We start from the raw sequence: 26,786 nt of genomic DNA, 5'->3' as shown, positions 1-26,786 counted from the left end.
CTTCTGTTTCTCACTATGTTGGAGTTATGAAATGGCCACGGAGGAGTAGCTATGACTTCTACTCTTCCCCCACTTCTTGGCAGGATAGTTCTGCTCTGGGTTCTGGAAACATATACATTAAAAATGAGCCAGGCTGTGTTTAATTTTGTTTTCTGTGATCCTTAAACTACCGTCCCTTTATTGGCCCAGTGATCAACGGAACATTTGACCTGGCTGTATTGCCTGATCAGTCTAAACTCCAAAGATAATTCTTTGATGAGGTTTTGACTAAAATATGGGACCAATTTCTCAAATGATGTAAAGTGGTACAGCTCCATTGAGGCAGTATGATCTAGTTGATAAGGTACTCAGGAGACAAGGGTTCAATTCCCAGCATTGTCACTGGCTTGCTGGGTGACCTTAGGGAAATAACTTCCCCTCCCCATGCCTCAGTTTCCCCATATATTAAAAATATGGGGATAATGATAGCAATCTCCTTTGTAAAGCACTTGGAGATCTACAGGTAAAAGGAGCTATATAAGAACTAGGTATTATTGTTATGCTTCACACCACAGGAGGATCTAATCTATTATTTTTAATACATCAACCTATTCCTTAAAAGTCTAATTCATTTGAGGAAACTAATTGTCCTATTCTGACTAAAACCATAAAAGTTCTAGAAGGTATACATTGACAATACTAATACATTTCGTAGCAAATCTGTATTGCAAAGCTAACAGACATCTTCTTGTATTTCCTATTACATACAGAACAAGCTGACTGACCTAGAGATACTTGCTTTGCTGATAGCAGCCCTAAGCCATGATTTGGATCACAGAGGGGTGAATAACTCTTATATACAGAGGTAAGCAAGTCTGTTAGGAAGGGAAGGAAGAGCACAGATATGTTTTCTTATTTCACCGAAATTAATAAAAAAAAACAGAAAATTAGACAGAGTAGAATCTTGCTAATGTGCACTAATGACGGGGGAGCCTTTGTGAATTAATGAGTTTTGCAAATCAATAAATCTGAGAATATTAGGATAAACACACCATGACTTGTAATTTTAACTGATCAGCTACCCATGTTTCTCATGAATTCATTGAATGCTGGGTAAAATACTGGATGTTTAGGCTAAAATACAGATGTAAGACTTCATAAAAATGTATGTTCAATAAAAAAAGAAGCTAAATAAGAAATTACAGAAAATAAAACAAAGCTGGTCATTTAGTAGTATGTAGGAAGTTTAAATGAATGAACTCAACACAGGATATTAAAACTTATTAAGAAGTGATAAATTGAAGTCTTAACTCATAGTGCTAAATGCGTTCTAATTCCATACTACTGTGTGATATTGTTTTTGGTATCAATATGGAACTATTGATCCTTAATTCATGTCCTTATCAATTTGCCCATCAACTTTAAATCATAGAACTGTCAGTGACAATTCAATCAGTAAAATTGAAAACCTAGAATTGTAATTTCAGAAATGTCAGTCCAATAGCAATTTGCCTTTGCAGATATAATGGTAATTCATAGCCAAACCATGCACACACAAATATCATACACTGTCCACAACTAAGAACTTTGGGTGAAGTTCACCCCTGTGCAGTTGGCCAGAAGAAGGCCCAATCACCACTTAAATCCCATTATCCCGTCAAAGAGACCACTATTTTATGTGCGGATTAGCAAATTTCTGCTGTAGTACATGATTCCAGTTTCTCAATATTCGACATTCAAAAGAATATTTACTTCACCATGTCCTTGAGACACCTCATGCAAACATAGGAACTGCCCTGCCAAAATGGACAATGGTCATTCTATTCCAGTATCCTGTTTTATATCAGTAGCCTGTGCTCATTGCTTCAGAGAAAAGCAGTCAATCTTCATAATGCATCTGCTGTCATGGTGTAATATTAAACCTTGGGCTGAATTGGAACTGATGTCCTTTATATTAAAGACTCCATTTACCAATCTCCTTTCAAGGCCATGGAAGCTCCATTGAAGTCAAAGATACAATTCCCATTGACTTCAGTGAAGCACATATTTTTAATAGGTCACCTAAACTGTGGTCAAATATTTTGAATTTGCACATATTTGGGCACTCAGTTAGTTATTCATTCAGCATTTGCAGATGCCATTTGGGAGACATTTGAAAAACTGGCCCTAAAAGACACATTTTGTAAAGAATTCAAAATCTGAAACTTCACAGATAAAATATTGTTGACGTTATGTTCTAAATTAGAAACCATCCTTACATAAACCATCCTTATGGTACTCCACACCGCTGACCTAACCCCTGGTGTAGATGCAGTCCATATAGCTACCGTCACTCAGTAATAGAAACCCCCCTTCCATCACTCTTGTCTACACTACAGATGGTGTAGGTACGGCACTGTAGCTATGTCACTGTATTCCCTGTAGTGTAGACATGGCCTGAGTCACTTTTCAAAAGTGACTTAGACACTTAGGAATGTAAGTCTCCTTGAAAGTCAATGACACTTATGCTCCAATGTGACTTAGGTGATTTTGAATTTTTTTCCCACCGATATCTAACATTTAGGGCTTGATTCAGCACCACCGAAGTCAAAGGGAGTTTTGCCATTGTGTTGAATGGGAGACAGATGAGACCTCTATGTATTGCTCTGATTAAATGAATAGTTTGATTAGACACTATAGTTATAAAAGAATTACTGTGATATCGCAGCAGTCTCTGGTTCTGACCAGGTTTGGGGAAGAGAGACATTATGCATTTCTCAGCATCTCTTTCTGACGGAGTTGGAGAGTAGTGTTGAAGCTGACTTTGGAGGAAGTGGCTTACTTTATACTTGGTGGGCACAGTAAGGTGTTGTCAAGATAGCCCATAGAGGAGGAAAAGTATATGCATGTGAGAAAGGGAAGACTGGGAAATATAGGAAAATAAGTAAAAAGTGAGGAAATTCCTGCCTCTCAGGTCTGTTGATCCACACTCAAATATTGGGGCTTAGAATTGTTCCAAGTATGGTAATGTGAGACCAAAAAAAAAAGCTAAAAAGCTGAACTGATGGCAATCCTTGGTCCCGCAAATGGGGAATCCAGTAACCCACAAACAAACAGTGATTGAAACCAGTTAGCTATGTTTTTCCTTTATTTATTTAAAAATAAATTTCCTGGAAAACATCTGGATATGCGTCATCTGCTCTTCAAAAATGTCCTGGGAAAAAGTCATAGACAGCGAAACCCAACATTCACACATGCCACAAAGCAGAGTCGATTACAACTTTACATTTTTTCATTAATAACAGTTCCAGGGATTTTGTTTTTAAATCTCTCAGGCTAGTAGAAACCAAATGAAAAGTAAAAGAGTTTTCCAGAGATGAATTATTTTTTTCAGTTGGGGGGGGGGGAAGTGATACTTGGCACTAGATTCTTTTCTTGAGCAATAGGTTTAAAAAAAAAAAATAAGGGAATTATCCTCCTAGCACATATTACAGGAAATGGACTCAGTTTTAGGATCTCTTGGCAGATACACAGTTTTTTCCAAATGTGTGTGTAAAGAAGGTAAGAGCAATGAAAGAAGGTTATATCATCAAATCACTGTATTCAGAAAGAATGGTGTCCTTTGGCCTGGCCTGTGGGCCTAACGGAAACGCCATGCAACGATCATGTTAGGAACGTGAGTTTATTCCCACCACTGGTATCTTTCTTCCCAGAACAGCAGAGGCTGCAAGTGCTGAGGAGGCAACACTCTTGGCCCCAGTTTGGTACAGTAGATGGAAACGTAACTTGTGTATTTCCTTAGTTATGTGCATCTCCGATCAGGATGAAATCCTGACCCCACTGAAGTCAATGGGAGTTTTGCCAGTGACTTCATTGCAGGCAGAATTGCACCCTAGATGCATTTGGCAGCCATCGTAGGATACGCACACACACTCTCTTGCACTTTTCCCAATAATCCTTTGCACCGGTCTCCTAAGAGGGGCACAATCCTGCAGTTCCAGTTACTCATGTGAGTAAATTGTCCTCATGCAAGTAGGCACATAGGACTGTATGTCTAAGTAAGGCTTATTCACATGGTAAGGATTTGCAGGATCAGGTTATAGGTGACTATAGTGCCTGATACAGGGTCAGCAGTGGAACAAGCTTCAGAGGGAATCCCAACTAGTCCTTAGCTGAAGGGATCAGGGCAATGCTATGGAGATGAGGGTCAAATGGTTAAAAACAGGAGATTTGCCAGGCTCAGTAATAAAAGCAAACAACACCATTGTGCAATGGAGAAGAGGGAGAAAATGGAGAAATCTTCAGAGAAGAAGTTTCCCTATTTTATCCAAAATTAAGTAAGCACAATAAGCTCAATATCCTATATTACAATATAGGATTAACCTTTGCATCCGTACAGTTAGTTTCAGACTGTTTGTTCTATCAGGGGTACAATAAGGGCTGCACAACTCACACGCCATTTTTCTGTGGATTTTTTGTTGCTCACAGGAGAAATGATGATAGCTCAGTAACTTGTTCAGTATATATCAAAGCATTTATTTTGCAACAGAATGAGAAAGAAGACTGGTGTGCAGTCACTAGGGTCGCAAGCTAAGAAGGGTATGGCTGGCACTGACTCCTATAAGACCTGATCCAAAGCCTACAGAATTCACTAGGAGCTTTTTCATTGACTTTAGTGGGCTTTGGGTTGAGTTTCTATTGCCATTTGCTACTTACAAGCTCAGTAGTTGCAGAAAAGCCACCTCCCTAGATTGCTTATTCAAGAAGTCACCTGATAAGTAAATGTAGGTGTATTAAAAAAAAATCTTAGAGACTAACCAATTTATTTGAGCATGAGCTTTCGTGAGCTGTAGCTCACGAAAGCTCATGCTCAAATAAATTGGTTAGTCTCTAAGGTGCCACAAGTACTCCTTTTCTTTTTGCGAATACAGACTAACACGGCTGTTACTCTGAAACCTAAAAAAAAATCGACTCTTTTGAAGTTTTATGTGTTCTTTTCTTTTTCATTTTTAGACTCTTGACACTTAAAGAATCTTGTATTATTTTCTCATTGCTTGTGTGTTAGTGACCTCTACAGGCACAAGTTTAAATCAAAACCAGAACTTTGGAGCTTTCAGTATTTTGAAAAAGTAATCACATTGTTTCTGCATTTGTGCTCCCCTCTACATCTCTCTAAATGCATCCATTCTGTTTGCCCAGTCACATGGAAGAAGGGGAAAAGAGAACCAACGGGGAATGAAGTGATGGGGGGAGGAGAACAAGTTGTGTTGGCTACTGTTGCTAAGTGATTGGTACCTTTAAGTTGCTTTCTCATTTTCTCCAAGTGATGTTTTTACTCCTCAGAAGCGAACATCCACTGGCTCAGCTCTATTGCCACTCAATCATGGAGCATCACCATTTTGATCAGTGCCTGATGATCCTGAATAGTCCGGTAAATGCCTCGCTTCTGTGTGTGCATTGAAGGAAGCCCTAGCCTATTTCACTTATATTTTTAGTTTCTGGATAGATTCCCAGTATTATACATTCCTAAATGATCTTTATTCCTTTTTGGGTAAAGAAGGCAAATACATAGCCCCACTTCTGAGAGTCACCAAACCTTTCCAAATGTTTCCTGATAAGGGAAGCCTTGCTACTCTCATTTTGAGTATCTGCTTCCTTGGACCAAAGAAAATGAGAAGCTTTGTTGCCACTCCTTTAACGAACCCTTGTTTGAAGTGTTGCTTGCCTTGTAAGGTATATCCCTGCTTACACATGCACACAACAGTTCTGAAAAATAAATTAAATACCTTTTGGCTAGAGATGAGCCTGATCCAAGCCCCAGAAGCCAAACACTGACATTCAGAAGTGAATCCAAACCGAATTGAAATAAATATGTAAATAAAATGACCGCATTCTTAATCTCCGGCTACATTATTTATTAATTATGAAGACCAGCTATTCAGCATGCACAATAATTTAGAAATAGCACATTTACACTATTCATTTCATATCAGTGGCGTGGTAATGTTGGCCTATCTAATAGTACAAAGTGATTCACCTTGATTCACCTGACAGAAGCTTGGATACACTGTAGATGTGATCTCCTTACATCATCCCCAGTATGCTTTGGTTTTGCAGTGGGTGACTGCAATGACTTATTTTTTATGCTGTTTTGTAATTGAATGAGTCTTATATGTTGTTGACAGTATGTTAGGTAAGTTGGTAAGTTCCTAAGAAATATAATTGTCTGTTACAGTCTCTTTACTGGAGGAAAAAAGAAGAAGCTCCAGGATGTGGCTTGTGGAAAATGAATTCTTTGGATGAAATAAAGACTTGGAAGGGTCTTTGCTTCCTGACTGCTCTGTCTCTTGTATATACCCTCATAAAAATACTATAGTATTCTAATGTACAGTCATTTACTCTGGTGCTGCTACAGAGCTTTGGGCTATTATTCAAGAATACTATAGTATGTTTTTATGCAGGTGCCATGGGCGGGAGAATGCAAGAGAAAGCAGAGTAGGGAGAAACCATCAATTACAAGAAAACAACTCCTAGTGATTTAGAATCTAGGAGGGGATGTAATAATTTGGTGACATGTTCCAAGTTTTATTGTTAACACTGCTTTTTTGTTGTTGCGGTTTTTTTTTTTAAAGGGAAACCAGATTCTCAGCAACCTTTCCATTGAAGAATACAAGGCCACGCTGAAAATGATAAAACAAGCCATTCTTGCCACAGACTTAGCACTGTACTTTAAGTAAGTTAGAGATGCATTTTGCTGAACAGCTGCTGAAAGGTGTTTGGATTGTGTCAGACTGATTGTGAATCTTTCTCTTGTTTTTACTGGTTTTAAGGAGAAGGGGAGAGTTTTTTGAACTTCTACAAAAGAAGCAATTTAACTGGGAAGATCCTCTGCAGAAGGAGCTATTTTTGTAAGTAAATGGCAGATGTTTAAAAAACAAACTGTACTACCAACTATCAGGTTTTCCACTTCACACTGCTATTACTTTCAGTAGAGCCAACATAAATCTGTTTAATCTGGGCCAGTACAAGCTGACACAAGTCAAGTGGGTCAGTTAATGAACACCTGGATCTGAATATTGTTAAGAGAGCTGCAGGGGTTGTCTGATGAACTCTGATGAATGACTTCTTGTGGCCTTCCTTCTGAAACAGTCAACAAAATTGCTAGTTATTGTTAGTGATGACAGTGATTTTTATAATGCGGCACCTGTCCACTAGCTTTTCTATTGTTCCTAAAGGGTGTAGGACTCCTGACAGAATGCTGTGTTGTTCTTTTGCTGTAGGTGCATTGTCTTAAAGCACTGAACTGTTGTAATCTGTAGCTGAAAGATTCAGGGAGGGCTGCTTGTTTTGAAGCAAATTCATTTCCCATGAAAGGAAAGAGATTTAAGGACAGAGACACGAGGGACAGAGAACAGCCCCACACCAACAGCACTGCAAGATTTCCCAGGCTGCCTCACCAGTGTGCTGTCACCCTGTTTTGAAGGCAGTGCCTCTATAGGCAGACTAATTCAGTTAACGTCCATGTCCATGGCTCAGTCAGTCCTCAACCTTCCTTCTGAAGCAGCCAGCAAAGGTGCGAGTTATTGTCAATGATGACAGTCGTTTTTATAATGTGGTACCTGTCCATTAACAAATGGACTGAGGCCAGCTTTTTTTACCTGGGCCTTTCCTGTGGTAATGGATTTGATCTCAACTGATTTGCTCAGATCAGATGACATAAGAGACAGGCACAGTACCTCGTTACCATTCCTCAGTCATCTAGTCCCGCATTAAAGGATATTTTTATCATCTTACTGTAATTTTATCAGTTAGCCTGGCTTTGATTTTATTTGATATTGGATACTGTATTTATTAGCTTCTAGACTGAATAGCTACGTGAGTTTCATGTTACGACAAATCATGAATTTTTCTTTGTTTTTACAGAGCAATGCTGATGACTGCTTGTGATTTGTCAGCAATAACAAAGCCATGGCCAATTCAACAACGGGTATAAGCTTAATTTAAGATTTTTTAAGGGTTTGCTATTCTTTATAGCTTCTGCTTCCTAAGCCTCACCTTCCACTTTGCAAAGGTATTGGTGGAAGGCGCAGCCTTTGGGAGCAATCCTCAGAAGGTAAATGACCTTTGTTTATATGTGTATTTATCATCATTTCAATTGTGAATGGCTGGCTAGATGCTATTTCCAGTTTGCGTGTGCTGTTGTGGTAAATTCACATGTAAATATGAGTGCACTTTTGTGCCTAGGGTCTCTCAATTTTGTGTGTGTTTCCAACTTAATACACTTTAAAGGGGGCCTGATTTTCAAAGGATGGATGGTCAACACTTTCTGAAAGCCAGAGATCAGGTATCTCAAGTTGGACACCCACCGACAGAAGTGCCCAAAATCACTAGACACTTCTGAAAATCATAGGTGTAACCTCTAGTTTAAAGATTTGTCTCTTATCATTATTGTGCTTCACTTTACCCATCAGCAAATTAATGCTTACCTCACTGGATTGTTGTGAGTTGAGCTTATTGACATATATAGAGCAAATTTTGGAATAGGGTATGTACAAGTACAATGTATTGTAATATCTTAAGAGCCTCTAGAACATACTGGGTCTGATTGGGCCCTGATTTCTAACCCATGCAACTCCACCCAGGTCAGTAGAGTTAGACAGATGAAATGCATGTACTAATAAGCTCGTTTTTTTTTTCAGAACTGATATGTAACAAATGCTAGTTGTTTGCTATGTCTGCTTGTGTAGCGAAAACTTGGTGCTAGACAGTTAAAACATATACAATCTAGGTTTGTTTACTGCTAAAAATGTTTCATTTGACATCGTGCTATTTGACTGAGACAGCTTAGTGGGCCTACCTCAATATTAGAGATTTTTCATTTAGGCTCATTTAAACCAACTGAGACTTCATGCAGGCATATGGTTACAGAATTCTTTTCAGAATCAGGGCCTTATTCCTTTTCCATTCAGGGCAGACACCCAGCAATAACGCTTTCTGTTTTGACCCTAGGTAGAAAGTGTAAATCCAGGCCTTTAAAACTAACAAACAGCGTGTGACATTTCTTACAGATAGCTGAACTTGTAGCTACAGAATTTTTTGACCAAGGAGATAAAGAGAGAAAGGAACTCAACACAGAACCAACAGTAAGTAGGAAAGCCATGTGTGGTAGCACCTTTTTCAAAATTATTACTGCCAGCAGGACTTCCCTTTCTTATTTAAATGTTGTTTTTGGTGGTGGGTACCAGAGTATGGAAAGAGCTTTTTCCCAATCATTCTGACACTTGATGGTTAGTTTCCTTTTATTGTTCCCAAACATCTGCAACTGACTATTTACCTTCCAGACAACAGTGTAAAGAGCAAAAGTTCTTCTTCTAGTGCTTGCTTATGTCGATTCCATTCTAAGTGTGTGTGCGCCCACATGCGCGGTCGTCAGAGATTTTTGCCTTAGCGGTATCCATAGGGTCGGCAGTGGCACCCCCTTGAGTGCCGCACTCATGTGTCAGTATATCAGGCGCTGCCGGCCCTACGCCCTATCAGTTCTTAACACCGATAGTGGTTAGTCAGAGCGCCTTTCCCTTGCATTGGAAGTGCTAGCGGCTTCGTTTCTACTGACTTCAAGCCTTAGGGCCCTGTAAAGAGTTTGTTTATAGTAGTTAGTGTTAAGTAGTTGTTAAGTGTAGTTAGTAGTTAGAAGTTAGAGTCCCAGCGGGGATTTGGACCCAGGCAGGGCATGCCCTGGTCTCCCAGGTTTAAGCCCTGCATGGACTGTAACAGGCCTATGCCTGTAAGTGACTCCCATAGCAGCTGCCTCAAGTGCTTAGGGGAAATCACACATGAAGGACAAGTGCCGTATTTGTAAAAACTTTTGGCCCAGGACTTACTCAGCAGGCCCGGGACAATGCTGGCTTTGGCAGAGCAGTGCTGCATGCTGAAAACCGTGAACTCTGAGCCCACCTCCATTGACACTGCTTGTGAGTCGCCTAGAATGGAATCGACATGAATAAGCACTCGAAGAAAAAACAAGTTACCTGCCTTTTCATAACTGTTGTTCTTCGAGATGTGTGGCTCATGTCCATTCCGTTACCCGCCCTCCTGCCCCTCTGTCGGAGTTGCCAGCAAGAAGGAACTGAGAGGGCGTAGGGCCGGCAGTGCCTGATATACCGACACATGAGCGAGGCACTCAAGGGGGCGCCACTGCCAGCCCTACAGATACCGCTAAGGCAAAAATCTCTGACGACCGCGCACGCGGGCACACGCACGCCTAGAATAGAATGGACATGAGCAACATATCTCAAAGAACAACAGTTACAAAAAGGTAGGTTAACTGTTTTTTTCCTCCAAAGTAGCTGGTAGTGCTGCTAAATTCTTAACGAGTAGTGCAAACTCATCTCACCCTCTTAAAGTGGGCTTCAGCCTCCACAGATGATCTGCACACTGCCAGTCCAGGAAAAAGACTCCAGAAGTAGTTCATGCAGCCAAGTTATCTACTTGACAACATATTGTGCTGCTACTTTTCTTACTATTCTTGGATTTTTTTAAAACTTATTTTAATATAGAGCTGACTCACCTTGGGTGTTTGCCGTGAAAACTGAATACTTCTTTTTGTGTTTTCAGGATCTAATGAACAGAGAGAAGAAAAATAAAATTCCCAGCATGCAAGTTGGATTCATAGATGCCATTTGTTTAGAGCTCTATGAGGTACTCTATTTGAGAGGGGACTCTTTTTGTGGATTGTACAATTAACTAAACAAGAACTGAGTACTGTAGCCTGCAACAAGTGCAGAGGCTCAAGTTAGAACCAAGTTTGCTGTTCTGTAGTTGAATAATATATGAGAAATCCTTTACTGTTTATTATTCAATATTCAGTCTGGTCAAAAGACTATTTCAACATTTATCACTACCTGCTTACTTATTTGATTGAAGTGGTTTGTTGTAATCATTGCAAAACCAGGTGGAGAGGCATTGTTGGACCTGGGGACTAGGAGTTGGATCCCTGGGTTCTATTCCTGGCTCTGCCACCAAGTTGCCATGTGCTTTTGGAACAACCTCACTATACCCATCTATAAGATAGTACCCATCTACTTCACAGTAGGAGTGTTGTGAGGCTTAATTAAGGATTGTAAAGTGCTTTGAAATCATGGGGTGGGAGATGCAGCACAAGCGCAAACCATTATTATGTTAACTTGGATATTTACCAAGTTTCAGATTATACACACGCAACATGACAGAACCCATTGAAACATTTTGCATTCTAGCAACAAATCGCATGCTGCGTAGTCAGGTACTTGCTCAGATTATGTTGTATATTAAAATTTAGTTAATTTCCTATCTTTGAGACTAGAGGAAAACCTCCTCAGGTTGTATCCTGTATTCTGGGTGAAGTTATTGAGATCTGAAAATTGGGGAGCAAATGGGAACCTAACCCCAAAAATCTATCCATTGGAAGTGGGAGCAAGATGATTTCACACATTCATCCCTCATTCTCCGTGCCCACTTCAAAGCCACTTTACATGAATTGCACATCTGCAGGTTGAGAAGAGGCAGGGCTGGGGGGCTGGATGCTCTCTAATGCCTCTGAAATTCACAGGACAAATGATCAAGTTACTGAGGACAGAATCAGCAGTCATGTGTGCAGCTTCTCATTCCATGCTTTGGAAATCCAACATCAGGGGAATATAGTGGCCATTGTTATTGGAGAGCCCCAGACAGCTCCTTCTAGTGGAAGGTAGGCAGCTGTAGGGGATTGAGTGGCTGTGTACTACAGAGCCTCTGTGCAAGAGACGTGTACTTCTGCAGATGCATTGTGATCCATACAGATCTCAGGGTCCACAGGGCTGAATATCTGGCCTTTTACAAAGGGGGAAGACAATCCAAGCCCCAACACAAGAATTCTAGGGAAATCTACCACTCTGAAATGTCCAGAGGAGGACTGGGTCTCATGTGAACTAGTTATCAAAATATGTTGGGCCAGATTGTGCCCATCCCTTGGGTGGGTGTGCGAGGGAATGGGGAGCACAAGGCACTTCCTTCTTGTGCCTGTGCTCATAACAAAATTGCATTTGTTGAGCACCCCTGAGAACAAGGCATGCTCCTGGCTAGTGGCAGTCGCCACCCAAATGATGTACGCAACGACATCTCCTGCACTGATCAAGATATAAGGGGGGTGCACACTCCACCCTTTATGAGGATGTTGCACTTCGCAGGGGCTCTGGGAGACGTTGTACCTGAAGGAGACACAATGCTACCTTGGGACAGTGCTGCTCCATGCTGTGCTCAGTGCAGGGCTGTGCCTGAAATGCACAACTGAGCCACTAAACCTCATATGGTAGGAACTGAAACTCTAGCAGGGTGGCAGCTTCTAGGATCCTATATAGGAATGCAGGACCATACGGACGAAAAGTTATTTCTGCTGATTCATGCTGCCAGGTGGGTCCTGTTATATCCAGGTTAAAAGAGGGTTTGGTGTATCTCTAAGGAGCAGAGAAAATGAGAGCACCAGGATCCTACAGGTAAATACATGGAACAGCCCAGCTTTGGAGAAAGTTTAGGCTAGGACATATGCTTTGTTGTTGTCATTCAAGTTAACAGTGCAGGCAAGCCCCATGCAAGAGCTATGTCTGGAGCAGATCCACTGTAGATTTATTCTATTTGGAGAAGGGTGGGGACTCTACCTGCTTTTTTTAATGAATAACACGTAATGAAACAACAAATCAGTTCATATAATGTCACTTGGAAAAGAACAAGGAGCCAGTTCACTCTCCAGTGTTCTAACACTGTAAAAATGAACAATAAGCACAATTGTAACTTCGGCCTGCCCACTCATTGGCTCTTTCGTGAGCTTTCATCCTGTCCCTAGGAGTTTGTCACACATGCTGCTGGCAGCACTGAATGTCTGGTTTACCATTTTACCAAAAATCGATCAAGTCCATGTGAATGGGCTTGATGCAGGAATCACTGGGTGAAATTCTATGGGCCATGTTATGTAGAATGTCAGACTAGATCAGGGGTTCTCAAACTTCATTGCACCACGACCGCCTTCTGACAAGAGAAATTACTACATGACCCCAGGAAGGGGGATGAAGCCTAAGCCCACCAGAGCCCTGCTGCCCCGGGTGGGAGGGGAGGGGAGGGGAGGGGGGCAAAGTCCAAGCCCAACAGCTTCAGCCCCAGGTGCGGGGCCTGTAACCTGAGCCCTGCCGCTCAGGGCTGAAGCCAAAGCCCGAGCCCCCCACTTTCCAGGGCTGAAGTCTTTGGGGTTTGGCCCCGCTGGGTGTGGCTCAGGCTTTAGTCCCAGGCCGCAGGGCTCAGGCTCTTGCCCTGGGCCCCAGAAAGTCTAAACACCAGCACTGGCGACCCCATTAAAACGGGGTCCTGAACCGCAGTTTGAGAACCAGTGGACTAGATGATCATAATGGTCTTTTCAGACCTTAAAATCTGTGACTCTATAAATAACAGCAAAAGTGTTTCACTCATTTCACTGACTTTAGTGCTGACATTTGATTAAACCGTTCTAGAATTTTAAAACCCATTTAAATGTATGCAAAAAATTTAAATGGTATAATTCCAGTGAATTGTGCCTAATGGGCCTGATTTTCCTCTCAACAATGTAAATCAGTAATAATTCCATTGAAGACAATAGGCCAGTTGCCCAGTTCTATTGGTGGCAATGGAACTATATTGATTTATACCAGGATATGGCCCAGTGGAGTAATACTGGTGTAAAACTATCATAAGAAAAAGGAGAATCAGGCATCACCATCTTTTATTGTTTGAATGAGAATTAAATTTCATGAGTGAAATCCTGACTGATTTCATCCCATACTCATTAACTTCAGACTTCACCCCTTGTGCTTCGTGTAGTAGTCACTTAATATGTTTAACAGACATTGGGCCCAACCACAGGACCCTCACTCATTACTTCTGTCCCACTGAATTCCAGAAGCTAATAGGAGTAAAGGGCTATGTGTTCATTACGTGTGACTGCAAATGAGGAAGAAAAAAAAATCACAAAAATGTTCATGGATTTTACATTTTTCATCAACATTTTGTGTCAGTGGAAGTTTCTCCACCTTCCCTAGTATTTATCCATTCTATTCTAACCCAAACATTGACTCCAATTCTCTTTCCAAAACTTGTTCTCTGCTTCACTTTTATTAGTCCATGTCGGCCTAATACAGTAACTCACTATTGCTTGGTCTACACTAGGAGATGAAAAGTAATTGAGAATGGCTACTAAACACAGCTCTTCTCTAGACCTTTCTTAATCAGGTGCTGAATACACTGGGGCCACATGTCCCTTGGGTAACTGTTAAATCAGTAATTGCATCAGCAATAAAGATGGCCAAATTAGCCTGGTCTGCATAGGACAAATAATTAAGTTCATATTGGAATTGGAGTGAGAGGGAGCCTTTCCTAAAATCAGTTTTCCAACATAGCTCCACTTTCTAGTATAAACAAGCCCTATGTTTCAAACATATTCTAGTCTAGTGCCTCCAATGGGCACATCTTAAGGAGCAGGAAAACTGTGGTTTTAGTTATGCATTACCAGTCTGATTTGTTTTATTTCTTGCAGGCCCTGACACATGTATCAGAAGCCTGCTACCCTTTACTGGATGGCTGTAGAAAGAATAGGCAGAAGTGGCAATCCTTAGCTGAACAACAGGAGAAGAATCTGATTAATGGAGCAAGCAATCAGCCCAAGCGGAACTGAGATTCTGATTTAGCAAATACAAGTTTGAGTTTACTCAGAAATTACAGTAATCTGGGGATACTACATTTTGCTATACACTGTAGGGATTTGGTGTATTCTTTGCCACTATTATATTTAAAATTATATATTTCCCCTGCCATTAAAAGCATAGCATGACCATTTTTATGTGAATGATGTATAATGATTGTATATTTCTTGTGAAGTAGAAAAATAGAACTGCAGAGTTAGTTTACTCTGCTCAGTTCTACACAGAGGTACGACGAGTACAGTTACTGAACTGCCTTTGAAAGCCTTTTACTTTACAGATGTACATAGTTGTTTAGTGTTTCGTGAGTGGCCAGTACCTTAAAGATGACCATATATGGCACTTTTCTGCCGCTTTTATTCTTTGTTATGTAACCATAAGTAATAAGCAATGTTGTTTGTTCTCTTGCAAGAAGCCTGGAGGCAAAAAGGAGCTTGGGGATTAAAATTCACTCTAAAGGCCTAACCCAACAATTGTTATGCAGACAAAACTCTCGTTGAAATCAATGAGAGCTTCATTTATATGGGAATGCAGGATTGGGCCCCAGTTGACAAAGCACAGGGACTTGTGTGATATACTATACCGATGCCTTATGATTTTACAAGAATGTCTCAACAAAATGGTCATACCTTTTTGAGAATTTAAAAAAAAATACTGTGACTTACTAAACAGTCAGGGACCTAAATGAGATTTGCAGTGGAAGTGCCAAGAAATTACACAGAGATGGTGAAAGCTGCTCAGTGAGATGATACGACAGCACAACTCACAATGTAGCTAACAGACTGTCTTGAAAAACTTGTCAGACACAGGGCTGGGAGAAACAGAGAATGAATGTGAAGAGAAGTAAACTGAGCTAACCAGGATCACTATTGAGCTGCTGATAATATACTCATACTGCAGATGAGTTTAACGTCATCATAACCAACAAACTGATACAAGAGAAGGAAAAGCACAGGAGAATGTGATTGTGAAAGCATGTGATGAAAAAACTGGCTCATTCAAGAATATGATCTAGAAAAGAGGATGTTTCTGGAGATTGTTAGTGAGTCTGATTCACTAGACTAGTAGCACTAAAAAAATGACCATGACCACTTTGAAGGCTTGCTTGAGATTGCAGATGTTAACTTTGGAAACTAGAATGTTTTCTATTATTAAAAAAAATAATTTTTAGCACTTCTTCTACTAGGTACAGTTTTTAACCAGATGAAGTCTTAAAGCAACAAGTGAAAGGAAGACTGAAAGCTAAAGCAAGTGAGAATACTGCAGGGACTTAACATTTTTATATGAGGCATAAAAAGCATTCGGAGACAGTGGATTTGCAGCAGATATGGAGGAAATCATTCTTTTAACAGAGGAAATGCCTAAGAAAAAATTCTTTTTAATAGACCACTGGGCATGAATTCAAGAAAGTGTATGGACAAGACAAACCCCGAAAAAATAGAATAAAGGGAGCACAATTGCCATGTGCAGCCATGATCAGTAGATTAAAAATGAGACAGGGGCTCATAAGACTTCTCAGAAATGCAGATACAACATTGGCTGTGTAGATGATGATGATTTTCATATCTACAACAATATTTTGTATTACATACCAGCAGCAGTGATGGGCAAACCTCATCTGTTTCAGAGTGTGCATTCAGTTTGACTGAACCATCTAAGTCCCCGCAATTTTAGTTGGAAACTGCAAGAAATCTTTTTTTTCCCCATGAGATTTTCAGTACCATCTGCTTACAGTTCATCTGAAAACACTGTGAAAACAGCCTCTGTTTATCTTCCCTCCTGCTTCTGGTCTTAGAAGGAATCAAAAGAGACAGAGGCACTCAAATACGAAAAATAATAGATAGAGGAAATGTTAAGTAAGTGTTTCAGAATCTTCCAAAATATTATTTGATTCCAGAGTCTTCCAAAATATTATTTGATTCTAGAAATAAGGAAATTTAGAGTAGGCTGTTCTTGTTGTTTTCTGCAGCATTTCAATCAACCCAGTTAGTAGCAACTGATTTAACTCTAGTTTAAGATCCCCTGTGAATGTCAGTACATTGTTATTGCAGCCAAATTTGAAAACATTTGCCTATGAAAAAAATATTTTTTCTAAGTCCAATGAATAATAATGAACAATTCTTGGAGTATTATGATATGCAGTACTCTATGTGTATCTATGCATACATAATACGAGGTGTATGTATGTGTGTGTGTGTATGTAACATTTTATATATAGGCACAAACTCAGTAATCACCCTTAAAAACTTCTTATTGCTCCTTAGATAAATAAGATTACCTCAGAATGTGCTTTTTCCTGTATTCTCCTTTTTATTGTAGGAATTTGCATACTGCAGTTACTGACGTATAATTATTTTCTTATTTAAACCATTTATTTTATATATAATATATGTGTGGATAAAATATTTATAGGTTTATTCTTGTTAGTGTGATCAAAAGCAAAACTTAATTGGGGATGACACAACAAATCAACTATAGTGATAAAACTGTTAGTGATACAGCATTAATATTAAGAACCCAACTATTCTGTATCTTATTTGCTGTACTCTCTGTGTGTGTGTGTATAACATAGTTTTTTCATGGCCTGATTTATATTTTTAAATAATGCAGAAGAATGCTGGAGCCACATCTTTGGCATAACAAACATGTAAATACCACATAGTCATCATTTTTTACTTCCACTGATAAATATACACAGTTATATAGTATTTGCATATATTTAAGGTATACATACATCCCCACAAAAATCTCTCCCTATAGAGGAAAGTATATGTTGTAACAAATGTAGAATTCTATTCTACATAATTTTTTTGTCAAAATATTGTCCTAACATACATGTTATCTTTATTTATTTATTTTAAAAAACCACATACAAATTCTTTAAAACTATTGGTTTAGGGCCTTATGTTTTATGTATTTTAGGCAAATTCAGAGTATGATCAGGGCATTATATCGTATTTCAGTCTGCCTGATTGCAGTTTTTGTTTCTGGGCTCTAGCATGGTTGGTTTGTGTGCAGATAACAGATATTTTTTGTCTTTGGCAACATAGGTGACCATGCAGATACAATAATGATTCTCTGCCTGAAATACATTGTACGTGCAGGGAAATTTTCAAAGCCAACAAATTTATTTAGCTGCACAGTTATCATTATTTTCATCAGGAGTTGTGTCTAAATGCGTTAGTGATCTGTGTGCCAAATTCTGCCCTGATGTATACCCTGTGCACCCAGTGGACTCAATGGGAATTGTACAAGATGTACATTGGGATAGAATTTAAGCCTCTGTTGACCCAATCCTACTCCCGTTGGAGTCTTCAGGAATTTTGACATTGACATCTTTAGGAGCAGGATTGGGCCTTCTGTGTTCTTCATATTTCTTTGAATCAAGATACCAAGAAAGACCAGTGCTAATGTGATACCAGATTTTGCCCTCAGATGTGCATGCATACATGCGTTGAAATCAATAGAAAATGTGTTCTCGCATCCCAGGGCAAAATTAACCCCTTAATACAGGCCTTTGTTCTTTTCTTCCCCTTAAAAAAAAACCAAAACAAAAGAAAAAAATCTTATCACATATATTAACATTCACCTAAAGAGTGAGTGGTCCTGCTCTTCTCCTTAAAAAAAGAGGGAGGATCTTAAGCAGGAATAATAAGACCTATCTATTCAGCAAGTTACCATCTCTGTAACATTAACTGTAGAACAAACAGGCTTCCTATTATTTCACATACAGTAAAAGCAGCTAAGGAAAAATCACACAGTAGATTCTTAATAGCTACCTATTTGTACTGTTAAGTATAAATCAATAGCATCTCGTCAACCAGTCAGTCTCTAATGTCTCCCAGCAGTCTGAAGCTAAGTGGGTCACCACATGCTGCTTTCAGATGGTGGGGATGCTGACAGGCTATTGATTGTGAGTTCTTTGTCTCTGTGAAACATTCAACAGTGGCAGGGCTGTCTCTCTCTTTACAACAAAAATTTCAGTTTTTCAGAAGCCTGCTTTTGCCTCCTGAACATGCAACCCAAGTGCATGCAAAAGTGAGCTTTTGAAAATCCAGCCCAATGTATTTCATTTGGGGATGGCTCTGAGATGCCATGTTCAGGTGTGGAATCTAATCCAGATCTAAGATTCTTTAGTTTCAGGGGCATTTGGTGCCAGTATTCTGGTTCAGCCCATTAGAGAAGCCTGAAGTCAGGTAGGTCAAATCTAGATCCTAAAAGTTTATGGGGCACTGAACCAGTGTTTTGGTTTGATCTCATCGCAGCTGTGAACCAGAATCAAAGCAGAGAGTGCTGACTCATGCAAATGCAAATGATTCATAATAAATTATGAAGCTGTAAAGGAGTATCTCTTAAAGGCCTGATCCTGTGGGTAGAATTAGGTAGTTAGCTTTAGCTGGGAGTTTGGCCTCTGAGAGGGTTGTAGAATAGTCCCCTATATAAGTAATCACATGCAGTCTACATTCCATAAGCACTCTGCTATTTCTAGAATATCCCTGGTCTGTAACAACTTATGAGGTCTATTCTCCCTCATAAGAACTCTCCAGACCCCTGCATTGCTTTAAAAGATGGCTCTGAGCCTTTGGTTCAGACACTCATAGAAATGAGAGCCATCATCTGAGTCGGGTCTGGATATTAGTGACATTTTACTAGATACAACAAATTATGACATCAGGCTATTTCTATGTTCAGCATTGCCAGTTGAATGAAAATTGCATGGAAAGGCTTGTTTTCCACAGAGAAGGTTGGTTTCCATGGAGAAATTCGTATCTAAGCACCATTTGTAAATGTATATTAATTAAGTGTGCTAAACAGTAGCTGGCTTCTGCTAACTGCCACACCATGAGCTTGTCCATTCCATGATATTGGGTCTGATCAAATGCCCACTTGAAGTCAATGCAATGATTCCCATTAACTTCAGTGGAAGCTGGACTGGGCCCCATAGAGAGTTGCAGAGTGGGACAAATTTATCTTTATTCTTGCCTACACCTATAAAGACCCTGGACCAAATTCTTGTCCTCAGTAACACCTGCACAGTCTATAGTTCATTCAGCCAGCCCCCATTGACTTCAATGGTACCACAAAGGTGTAACTGAAGTTAGAATTTGAGCCTTCTGTGTATGAACATGATAGACACATGCATGTGTCTGTTAAAGAATGTAGTGTGAAAAGCACTGTACATAGTTTAAAAATAAATTTCTATTATAGTTTAATAAAAGGAATTGTAATGAACTGTCACTTGCCACTGAGCATGTCTATTTGTATTCTTCTGCCTTTTCAAATATTTTAACAAATATATAGTTTCTGGGCACAGTATTTTTGTACTAGGCTAATGAGGTTATTATGTATATTATGTTCAGCTTTAAGTAGTATTAAAGTTTTTTGAATGTTGATTTGTTCTTGCTTCTTCAGTTTTCCACACTACATAGTTATTCAGCATAACTCACTTAAGTTAGACAACAACAGAATTGTTTGTCCTAGTTACTGTATAGTTGATAAAAGAAAGAATCTACAGCTAGGTAATATTCTATGATCAAACCGCTACTCAACTACTTATTCCCACATTCTCTTCTTTGTATTGTTTTTCATGCTTTGTAAAATAAAAAAAGGAAGATCTCAACTATGTTTTGCTGTTTGGTCATTAATTTTATTGTGGATAAATTTACAAAGCAATGTCATTGTCCTGATCCAAGAAATTGCCTCTAATTGTTTAGGTATTGTAATTAACTTCATCTGTTTATAAACCTCTGTTGATCCTGGAGATCCTGCTTTGGAGCATTAGAGAATTTTTGCCATACTGTCAGGAAATTTCCTAGCCATAAGGTTTGTCATAACTGAAAACCAAAGGCAGTGTTTCCTTTCAAAAAACAAACAGACAAAAAACCACAGAAAAAAGAAACTGGCTGTTATTTCCCACTAGAAATCACTCCAATTACACATACCAGGACCTGTCACAAGTTGTCTGATTTTTCAGAAAAGTAGGCTTGGCAAATATAGCTGCTGTGAACGGTGCTGTGTGAATAAAATTAGCCCCCAAAGGGCAAGTCATATAACAGAGGTTACAAGAGTTTAATCTGGTGAGTTTTTAAAAAAAGGGTAAATACACTTGGATCTGACAGCATAATCTTGTGCAGACTGCTGACCCTGGCTGCTGATTTAGACCAACAGGCTTCTCAGCACTTCTTATTCTTTGCCTTGTTAGGTTTTGAGCAGCAGCATTTCTGGCTCTAGGAGTTTTGCAGCTCTAGGCAAAAGGGGTGAGCATGCATGCAAGCAGCAGTCACTCCAAATAGAGTCATTAAGTACCAGATTTTCTGAGTCTGCACACAACCGTGGCACACCCCTGCCTGTTTGTTTAAGCTAACCCTCATTTGCATGTGCACTTTAAAACCGTGTAACTATATTCTAACAAGTGCACAGCCACTTAGGGTATGTCTACACATCCACAGCTGGCTCACATCAGCTGACTTGGGCTGATGGATAAGACTACGATTATGTCACGGAATCTGTGACTTCCACTGACCTCCGTGACATTTTCTGCCCTGGGGCTGGAGCTCCCAGCCAGCCCTGCCCTCGCAGCCCCCAGCTCCCAACCTGGTGGGGGGACCCTGCTGCTGCCGGCGGACCCTGCAGCTGGCCAGCCACAGCGGGGGGCTGGTGGAACTGCAGCTGCCCAGCTGTGAAAGGCAGGTTGGGGGGACCCTGCACAACTGCAATGGGCAGCCGATGGACCCCCCCGTATCTGCCCGGCTACAGCCATGGCCAGCGGCTGGGCAACCCTGTAGCTACCAGCTGCCTGGGTCAAGGGGACCCCACAGCAGCCCAGCCCCAGGGGCAGGGGGACCCCAGAGCTCCCACCCACCGCATTGGTGGGGGACCTGGGAGCCCCAGCAGCAGTGGGTGCTGAACCCACCTACCCCTTTTGTCAGGGATATTTTTAGTGAAAGTCAGGGACAGGTTATGGGCTACCATGAATTTTTGTTTACTTCCCTGAACCTGTCCCTGACTTTTACTAAAAATATCTGTGACAAAAACTTAGCCTTACTCATGAGGCTTGGGCTATGGGGCTGTTTAATTGAGGTGTAGATGCTCGGGCGCTGGGACCCCATGAGGAGGCAGGGTCCCAGGGCACAAGTGTCTACAGCCCTGTAGCCTGAGCCCTATGAGCCTGAGTCAGCTGACACAGGCCAGCCACAGGTGTTGAACTGCAGCGTACCTTTGGGAACTTCACAGTCATCACTATGTGACACACCATGGCCACCGTAGAACGTCCCAGTGATAGTGGGAGTCCCCTGCCACTTACCAAAGAAGAAGCACCTTTAAATATTAGCAGTATGACTCAGCAGTTCTGGTTACATCCAGTAGAGTTCAGTGCTTTAACATCTCAGTTTATTAAAATCTCTACATGCTTTAATAATCTTTAACAGTTTAGTGCTACATATTAACCATTTTCTGCCATACTTTGAATCAGCTATTAATAACATTAGGATCTGCTATTCAAAAGACCTCAGTTGCCTTAACTCTGTTCCCACTGACTTCAACAAGACTTTTACTATTGATTTCAATGGGTATAGAGTTAGACCAACACTGAGTTCTTTTGAAAGTACCACCCTATGCCTGTAACATCTCAGTTTGCACATAAAAATTAAGCAATTGTACCTATATGTGCACACACAAACCTGAGGAAAACTTGGTCCTAAACATATTACAGCCTCTAATATTGCTGAGCATTATGGATGTTCAGTGACTGATATGTAAGCATGATTGTCTTTCTTAGCACCTACCTTACTTCCTGGTATGTCACACTATAAATACATGTGGTCCAGCAATTCTATAGGGGGGAAACCAGGAAGAAGGGGAGGTGGGGGACTCTTACTAGTAAAATCATCATTTGTTACTTCCCAACATCAGAGTTGCTATAGGCTCTGTACAGTATTAAAAATCAAAAACTCAAATAATTTGCTGGAAACCAGGCCCAAATATGTATACATTTTCTAGTTACAATTATTACATGGTTACAATTTTTCATGTTGAAAGTTTTCCCACCAGAACACATGATTTTGTTGAAGCCAAAGTTTTTCATTGGGAAAATACCAATTCTGAGGAAAAATTTCTTCTGGTGAGACATGTTAGGGGGCTTATTCCTTCACCCACTTACTTCCCTGGTTCTTCTCCCATGAACAGAGAGCAACAATACCCGAAGTCCAAAGGTGCAAACAATTCGATGTTTATTGCGGTGAACTTCCAGCAAGCATGATTCCAGTTTCCTTCCTTAGTATCCTCCTTCCCAGCTCTGACACCACAGAGCCTTACACCTGTGTCCCTGTTCCCATTTCCCCCTTTAGCCAAACAGGATTCCAGTTTCCTTACCCTCATTCCCTGTTCCCATTTCCCCCTTTAGCAAAACATGGTTCCAATTTCCTTACCCTCATTCCCTGTTCCCATTTCCCCCTTTAGCAAAACATGGTTCCAATTTCCTTACCCTCATTCCCTGTTCCCATTTCCCCCTTTAGCAAAACATGGTCCCGGTCCCAGTCCCACTCACTTCCTCATTGACTACAGATTATATAGTAAAACTTCAGTTCTGCTTAGCTATACCTTAACCAATCATTTTCCTGAAATTTAACTAACCAATCCTAACATATTGTAACATGATTACGTAACCAATTATATCCCACCACCTTAATTAGTTTACACCCAGCAAAATTAATTATACAGCAGACAGGAACAATCACAGAACCAGACAGAGATTATACAGACAAACAAGAGCAAAGTAGGAACTATAATGACAAAACAATACAGAAGTGAGGATTTCACATCCCAGTATTGATAAGTGAGTTCTTGCCAGACAGGATGCTGTTTCCTTTTTACATTTTCTAGGCACTTCCCTTTCTCTGGAGGTGATAGGCATTATCAGGACAGGATTGTATTCCTAACAGCCCAATAGCACCTTCTTTCAATGTGACTAGTTTGGAATGTGAGGATGTGACCTGTCGCTTCCTAGCTTATGGCTGCCTCTGCTGCTTAGCCAAAGGCCTTAGCCTAAGCACAGGGCCTCAGACTGTCACAGTAAGAGAAGGCCCTTACACCAGCAGACAGTGATTTTGATTCTTTCTTTCTTTCTTTTATACTTCTAGAACTAGCGAAGTGATAAGAATACCCCTAAATTCTTAAAGTACAGGCCTTTACAGACAGGCCTGAATATCTATATCCTAACAAGACATGTCAAAACAAAAACTGTTGTTGAACTGACCTTTCAAAAGGAAACTCTGGCATTTGATGTCAAAATGTGGATTCAGAATGACCATTTTTGTTTTGATCAAAGATGTAAAAGTTTTTCATTTCAACATTTCTGATTCAAAACTTTTCAGAATTTTCCACTGTTTGAGATGTTTTAATATATCAAACTTCTCTTCTGTTTTGGAATGGACTCCAATTTCAAAATTTCCTGCGGGATAAAAATTCCATGTTCCAAACAGTTCCAATATTTTTTCTCCTGAGTCAGTACTGATGTTATGAACAACTGAAGCTTTTGTGAGTTATAGCCACCAGATGGGATGGAAGAGAGAGTCTCCTTTCCCTAATCAACTACCAGCTAGTAGTTACAATTTACACAATGTGAGACTAAGTGAAATACCTTGTATGTGTCAGCGTGCGCTACTGTCAATGCCGCTGCTCCTACGGTTGAGCTGTGGAGGCTGACCTCTGGGAGCCAGAAGAGAAGGAGCAGATCATAATACGCTTACAGCCCATTCAAGAGCCATGTTGACAAGCTCCAGAGAGAATTACACACAAATTTACCTTTGCATATAAGGGGAGAAGAAGAAGAATCACGAAGTTTCCCAAAACTAGAAATTTCACACAAAGGTTTGCCTTTTCAGTTAGCAGACCCCTTTCACTTGAGCCCACAGTGGTATCATGTCCACCCCACACAAGGCCCAAAAGGGTTAAGGTGGCTTGGTGGGTCAGTTGACTGCCCAGGCTACACCTGAATGAAGAGCTAGGGAGCAGGAATTAATTAGAGAAAAGGCTCAGCTGGGCAGGAAAAGAAGTGGCCTGGATAAAGCCGAGGAGCTGGGAGCAGAAGGGGGTTGCTGGCAGGGGTGCAAGAACAGGGTGAGCCAGGGGACCATGGCCCCATTACTTTTTAAAGTGGGAGTGCTATGCCCTTCTACTTTTTACCAGCCTTAAGGGCAAGTGATGGGGAAGGGGGTGGAGAGGAGCAAATGGAGGGGGGCAGGGATCTTGAGGGTAAGAGGTGGCATGGGGACTGGGCCTCAGGGGAAGGGGCAGCCCAGGGGTGGGAGCTCAGAGAGAAGGGCTAGCATTGGGGGTGGGGCCATGGTTTGGATGCCAGTGCCCTCCCCCCCATGCCCCCACACTTTTAGGGAGCTTCTGCCTTTATTGGCTGCTGGGAAACAGGCTGCAGTTACTCTGTGGGAGGAGGGAGTTGTGAGGCTGGACAACCTGGGGTGGGGGGAGAGCCAGGAGGTAAGGAAAGAACTCAGGGAAAGGCAATAAGGTCTAAGGGGGAAGACTTTGGCTATTGACTAGCGGGTCCCTGAGCCGGAACATGGACTAGAGGGTGGACCTGGGTTCCCCTGCCAGGCACTGGGGAAGTGGCACCAGCTGGGCAGTGAATGGGAAAACTGCCCGAGCTCATTATTAAGAGGGGACCTCAATACCCCAGAAGGGGGAAACATGCTGAGTGACCAGGCCAGAGGGCTGAGTCAGACAGAGAAACCAGGAGCTCCTGGAGCAAGAGAGGGGCTGCAGACCCAGAGAGAGAGAGGTGGAGAGATGGCATGCAACTGTGGGGAGGGCTGTTGACCTCATGAAGCTAATCCCCAGAACGGCCAGGAGGAGACATCATCCTAGCACTGAGTAGCGCATCCTGTCACAACATGGTAGAGAATGTAGGCACACGATTACCTCAATAAAAGAGGAGGGTGAAAGACTGCAGGTGATTACAACTGATAAAAGGGGAATGCAAGAGACTGTGGTGGACTGTGAAGGGCCACATATAAAGTGGTCATCCCTGATACATGGAGAAAGTGGAAGGCCACAACAGAAAAAAAGGTAATGAAATAATGGAGCTGCAGTATGTGGCAGAGTATTTCTGCAAAGGGCACTTATACAGAGATGAATGTGGGCCGATATGGGCCAGTATGGCATACCGGTAAGAAGTGGCCACAAGTACACAGCCCACGTTAAAGCACTGCCACGGCAGCACTTTAACGTTGCTGCCCACCCCCCAGCCAGAGCTGCCGACTGGGGGGGAAGCGGCCGTTGCCCTGGGGCCTGGCGATTTAAAAGGGCAGCAGCCGGAGCCGTGGGCCCTTTAAATCACTGCTGGAGACCCAGGCAGCACAGGCCAGATAGCATGGTAGGGCTGGCTGAGGGAGGCTGACTCCCAGCCCCGCCCCTTCTGCCTGAGACCCTGCCCCTTCTGGGGGCCTGGAGCCCCCAGTAAGCCTTTTATCTTACTATCTTATCATACTTATACCTTCCCAGGCTGGACCCCAGAGTTGCCACCCCTGCAGAAGGGAACCGACAAACGGGAGGGAAGGATCCAAGCCCTGCTGAGGCAGGTGCTGCGGAACCAACAGAAAAGATGGGAGTCAAGCCCTGTGATACCACTATCAGCTGCTCTGATTAGCTTCTCTTGGTCATTCCTGTCTAGCTCACCTACAGTATTGGAGGGAATAAATCACAACAGGTTGAGTAGATGGTCGCTAGAAGGATGTTCTCATTATCCCCACTCACCTGGGTTATGCTTCTTAACAAACCAAATTTGAAACAAATTGAAGTGGCTCTGGAAAAAAAGAACCCTATGAAAGCAGAAAATATTGTTTTTAGGAAACCAGATATAGCTTATTAGCATTGATGCTGCCAATGGAAGTTGAAAAGTAAAAGCTTTCACATTTGCTATTTTGATACTATAAGTAGAGGGAAAACATTACTTTTTCCCTCTGAAGAGTACTTTTATAAGCCATGTGCAGGAATAATAGCCATGTAGAAGATAATTTACAGAATCGTTGTATAGGGTCACAGCCTGAAAACTATGGAAATTCTTCTCAACACAAGGGGAAA

General features: G+C 41.2%; 1 protein-coding gene and 1 long non-coding RNA gene across 10 annotated transcripts in view; one reads left to right on the top strand and one right to left on the bottom strand.

The window, feature by feature from the left end:
- PDE5A (phosphodiesterase 5A) overlaps nt 1–16,738 on the top strand; it is an 87,226-nt gene extending 70,488 nt beyond the window's left edge. For 2 of the 3 annotated variants that reach the window (XM_074950804.1, XM_074950803.1), the window contains exons 14-21: nt 750–844; nt 5,302–5,389; nt 6,591–6,691; nt 6,789–6,866; nt 7,882–7,945; nt 9,027–9,101; nt 10,573–10,656; nt 14,531–16,737. In XM_074950804.1, coding sequence (XP_074806905.1) covers nt 750–844; nt 5,302–5,389; nt 6,591–6,691; nt 6,789–6,866; nt 7,882–7,945; nt 9,027–9,101; nt 10,573–10,656; nt 14,531–14,668 — 723 coding nt within the window. In that variant the 3' untranslated portion in view covers nt 14,669–16,737. Of the gene's footprint in view, nt 1–749; nt 845–5,301; nt 5,390–6,590; nt 6,692–6,788; nt 6,867–7,881; nt 7,946–9,026; nt 9,102–10,572; nt 10,657–14,530 lie in introns of all 3 variants that reach the window. The other variant, XM_074950805.1, reaches the window with a different exon arrangement.
- The window catches only part of LOC141986375 (uncharacterized), a 143,093-nt gene that overhangs the window by 69,237 nt on the left and 47,070 nt on the right, over nt 1–26,786 (bottom strand). Inside the window, exon 3 of one of the 7 annotated variants that reach the window (XR_012639264.1) lies at nt 10,526–10,575. The exons of the other annotated variants lie outside the window; for them this stretch is intronic. This is a non-coding gene — a long non-coding RNA (uncharacterized LOC141986375). The remainder of the gene's footprint in view (nt 1–10,525; nt 10,576–26,786) is intronic. 7 annotated transcript variants of the gene reach the window in all.

This window comes from Natator depressus, chromosome 4 (assembly GCF_965152275.1).
Source record: "Natator depressus isolate rNatDep1 chromosome 4, rNatDep2.hap1, whole genome shotgun sequence".
Classification (NCBI taxonomy): Eukaryota; Metazoa; Chordata; order Testudines; family Cheloniidae; genus Natator; species Natator depressus.
Note: the sequence above shows the minus strand (reverse complement) of the source record. Positions and strands in the feature narration are given on the sequence as shown.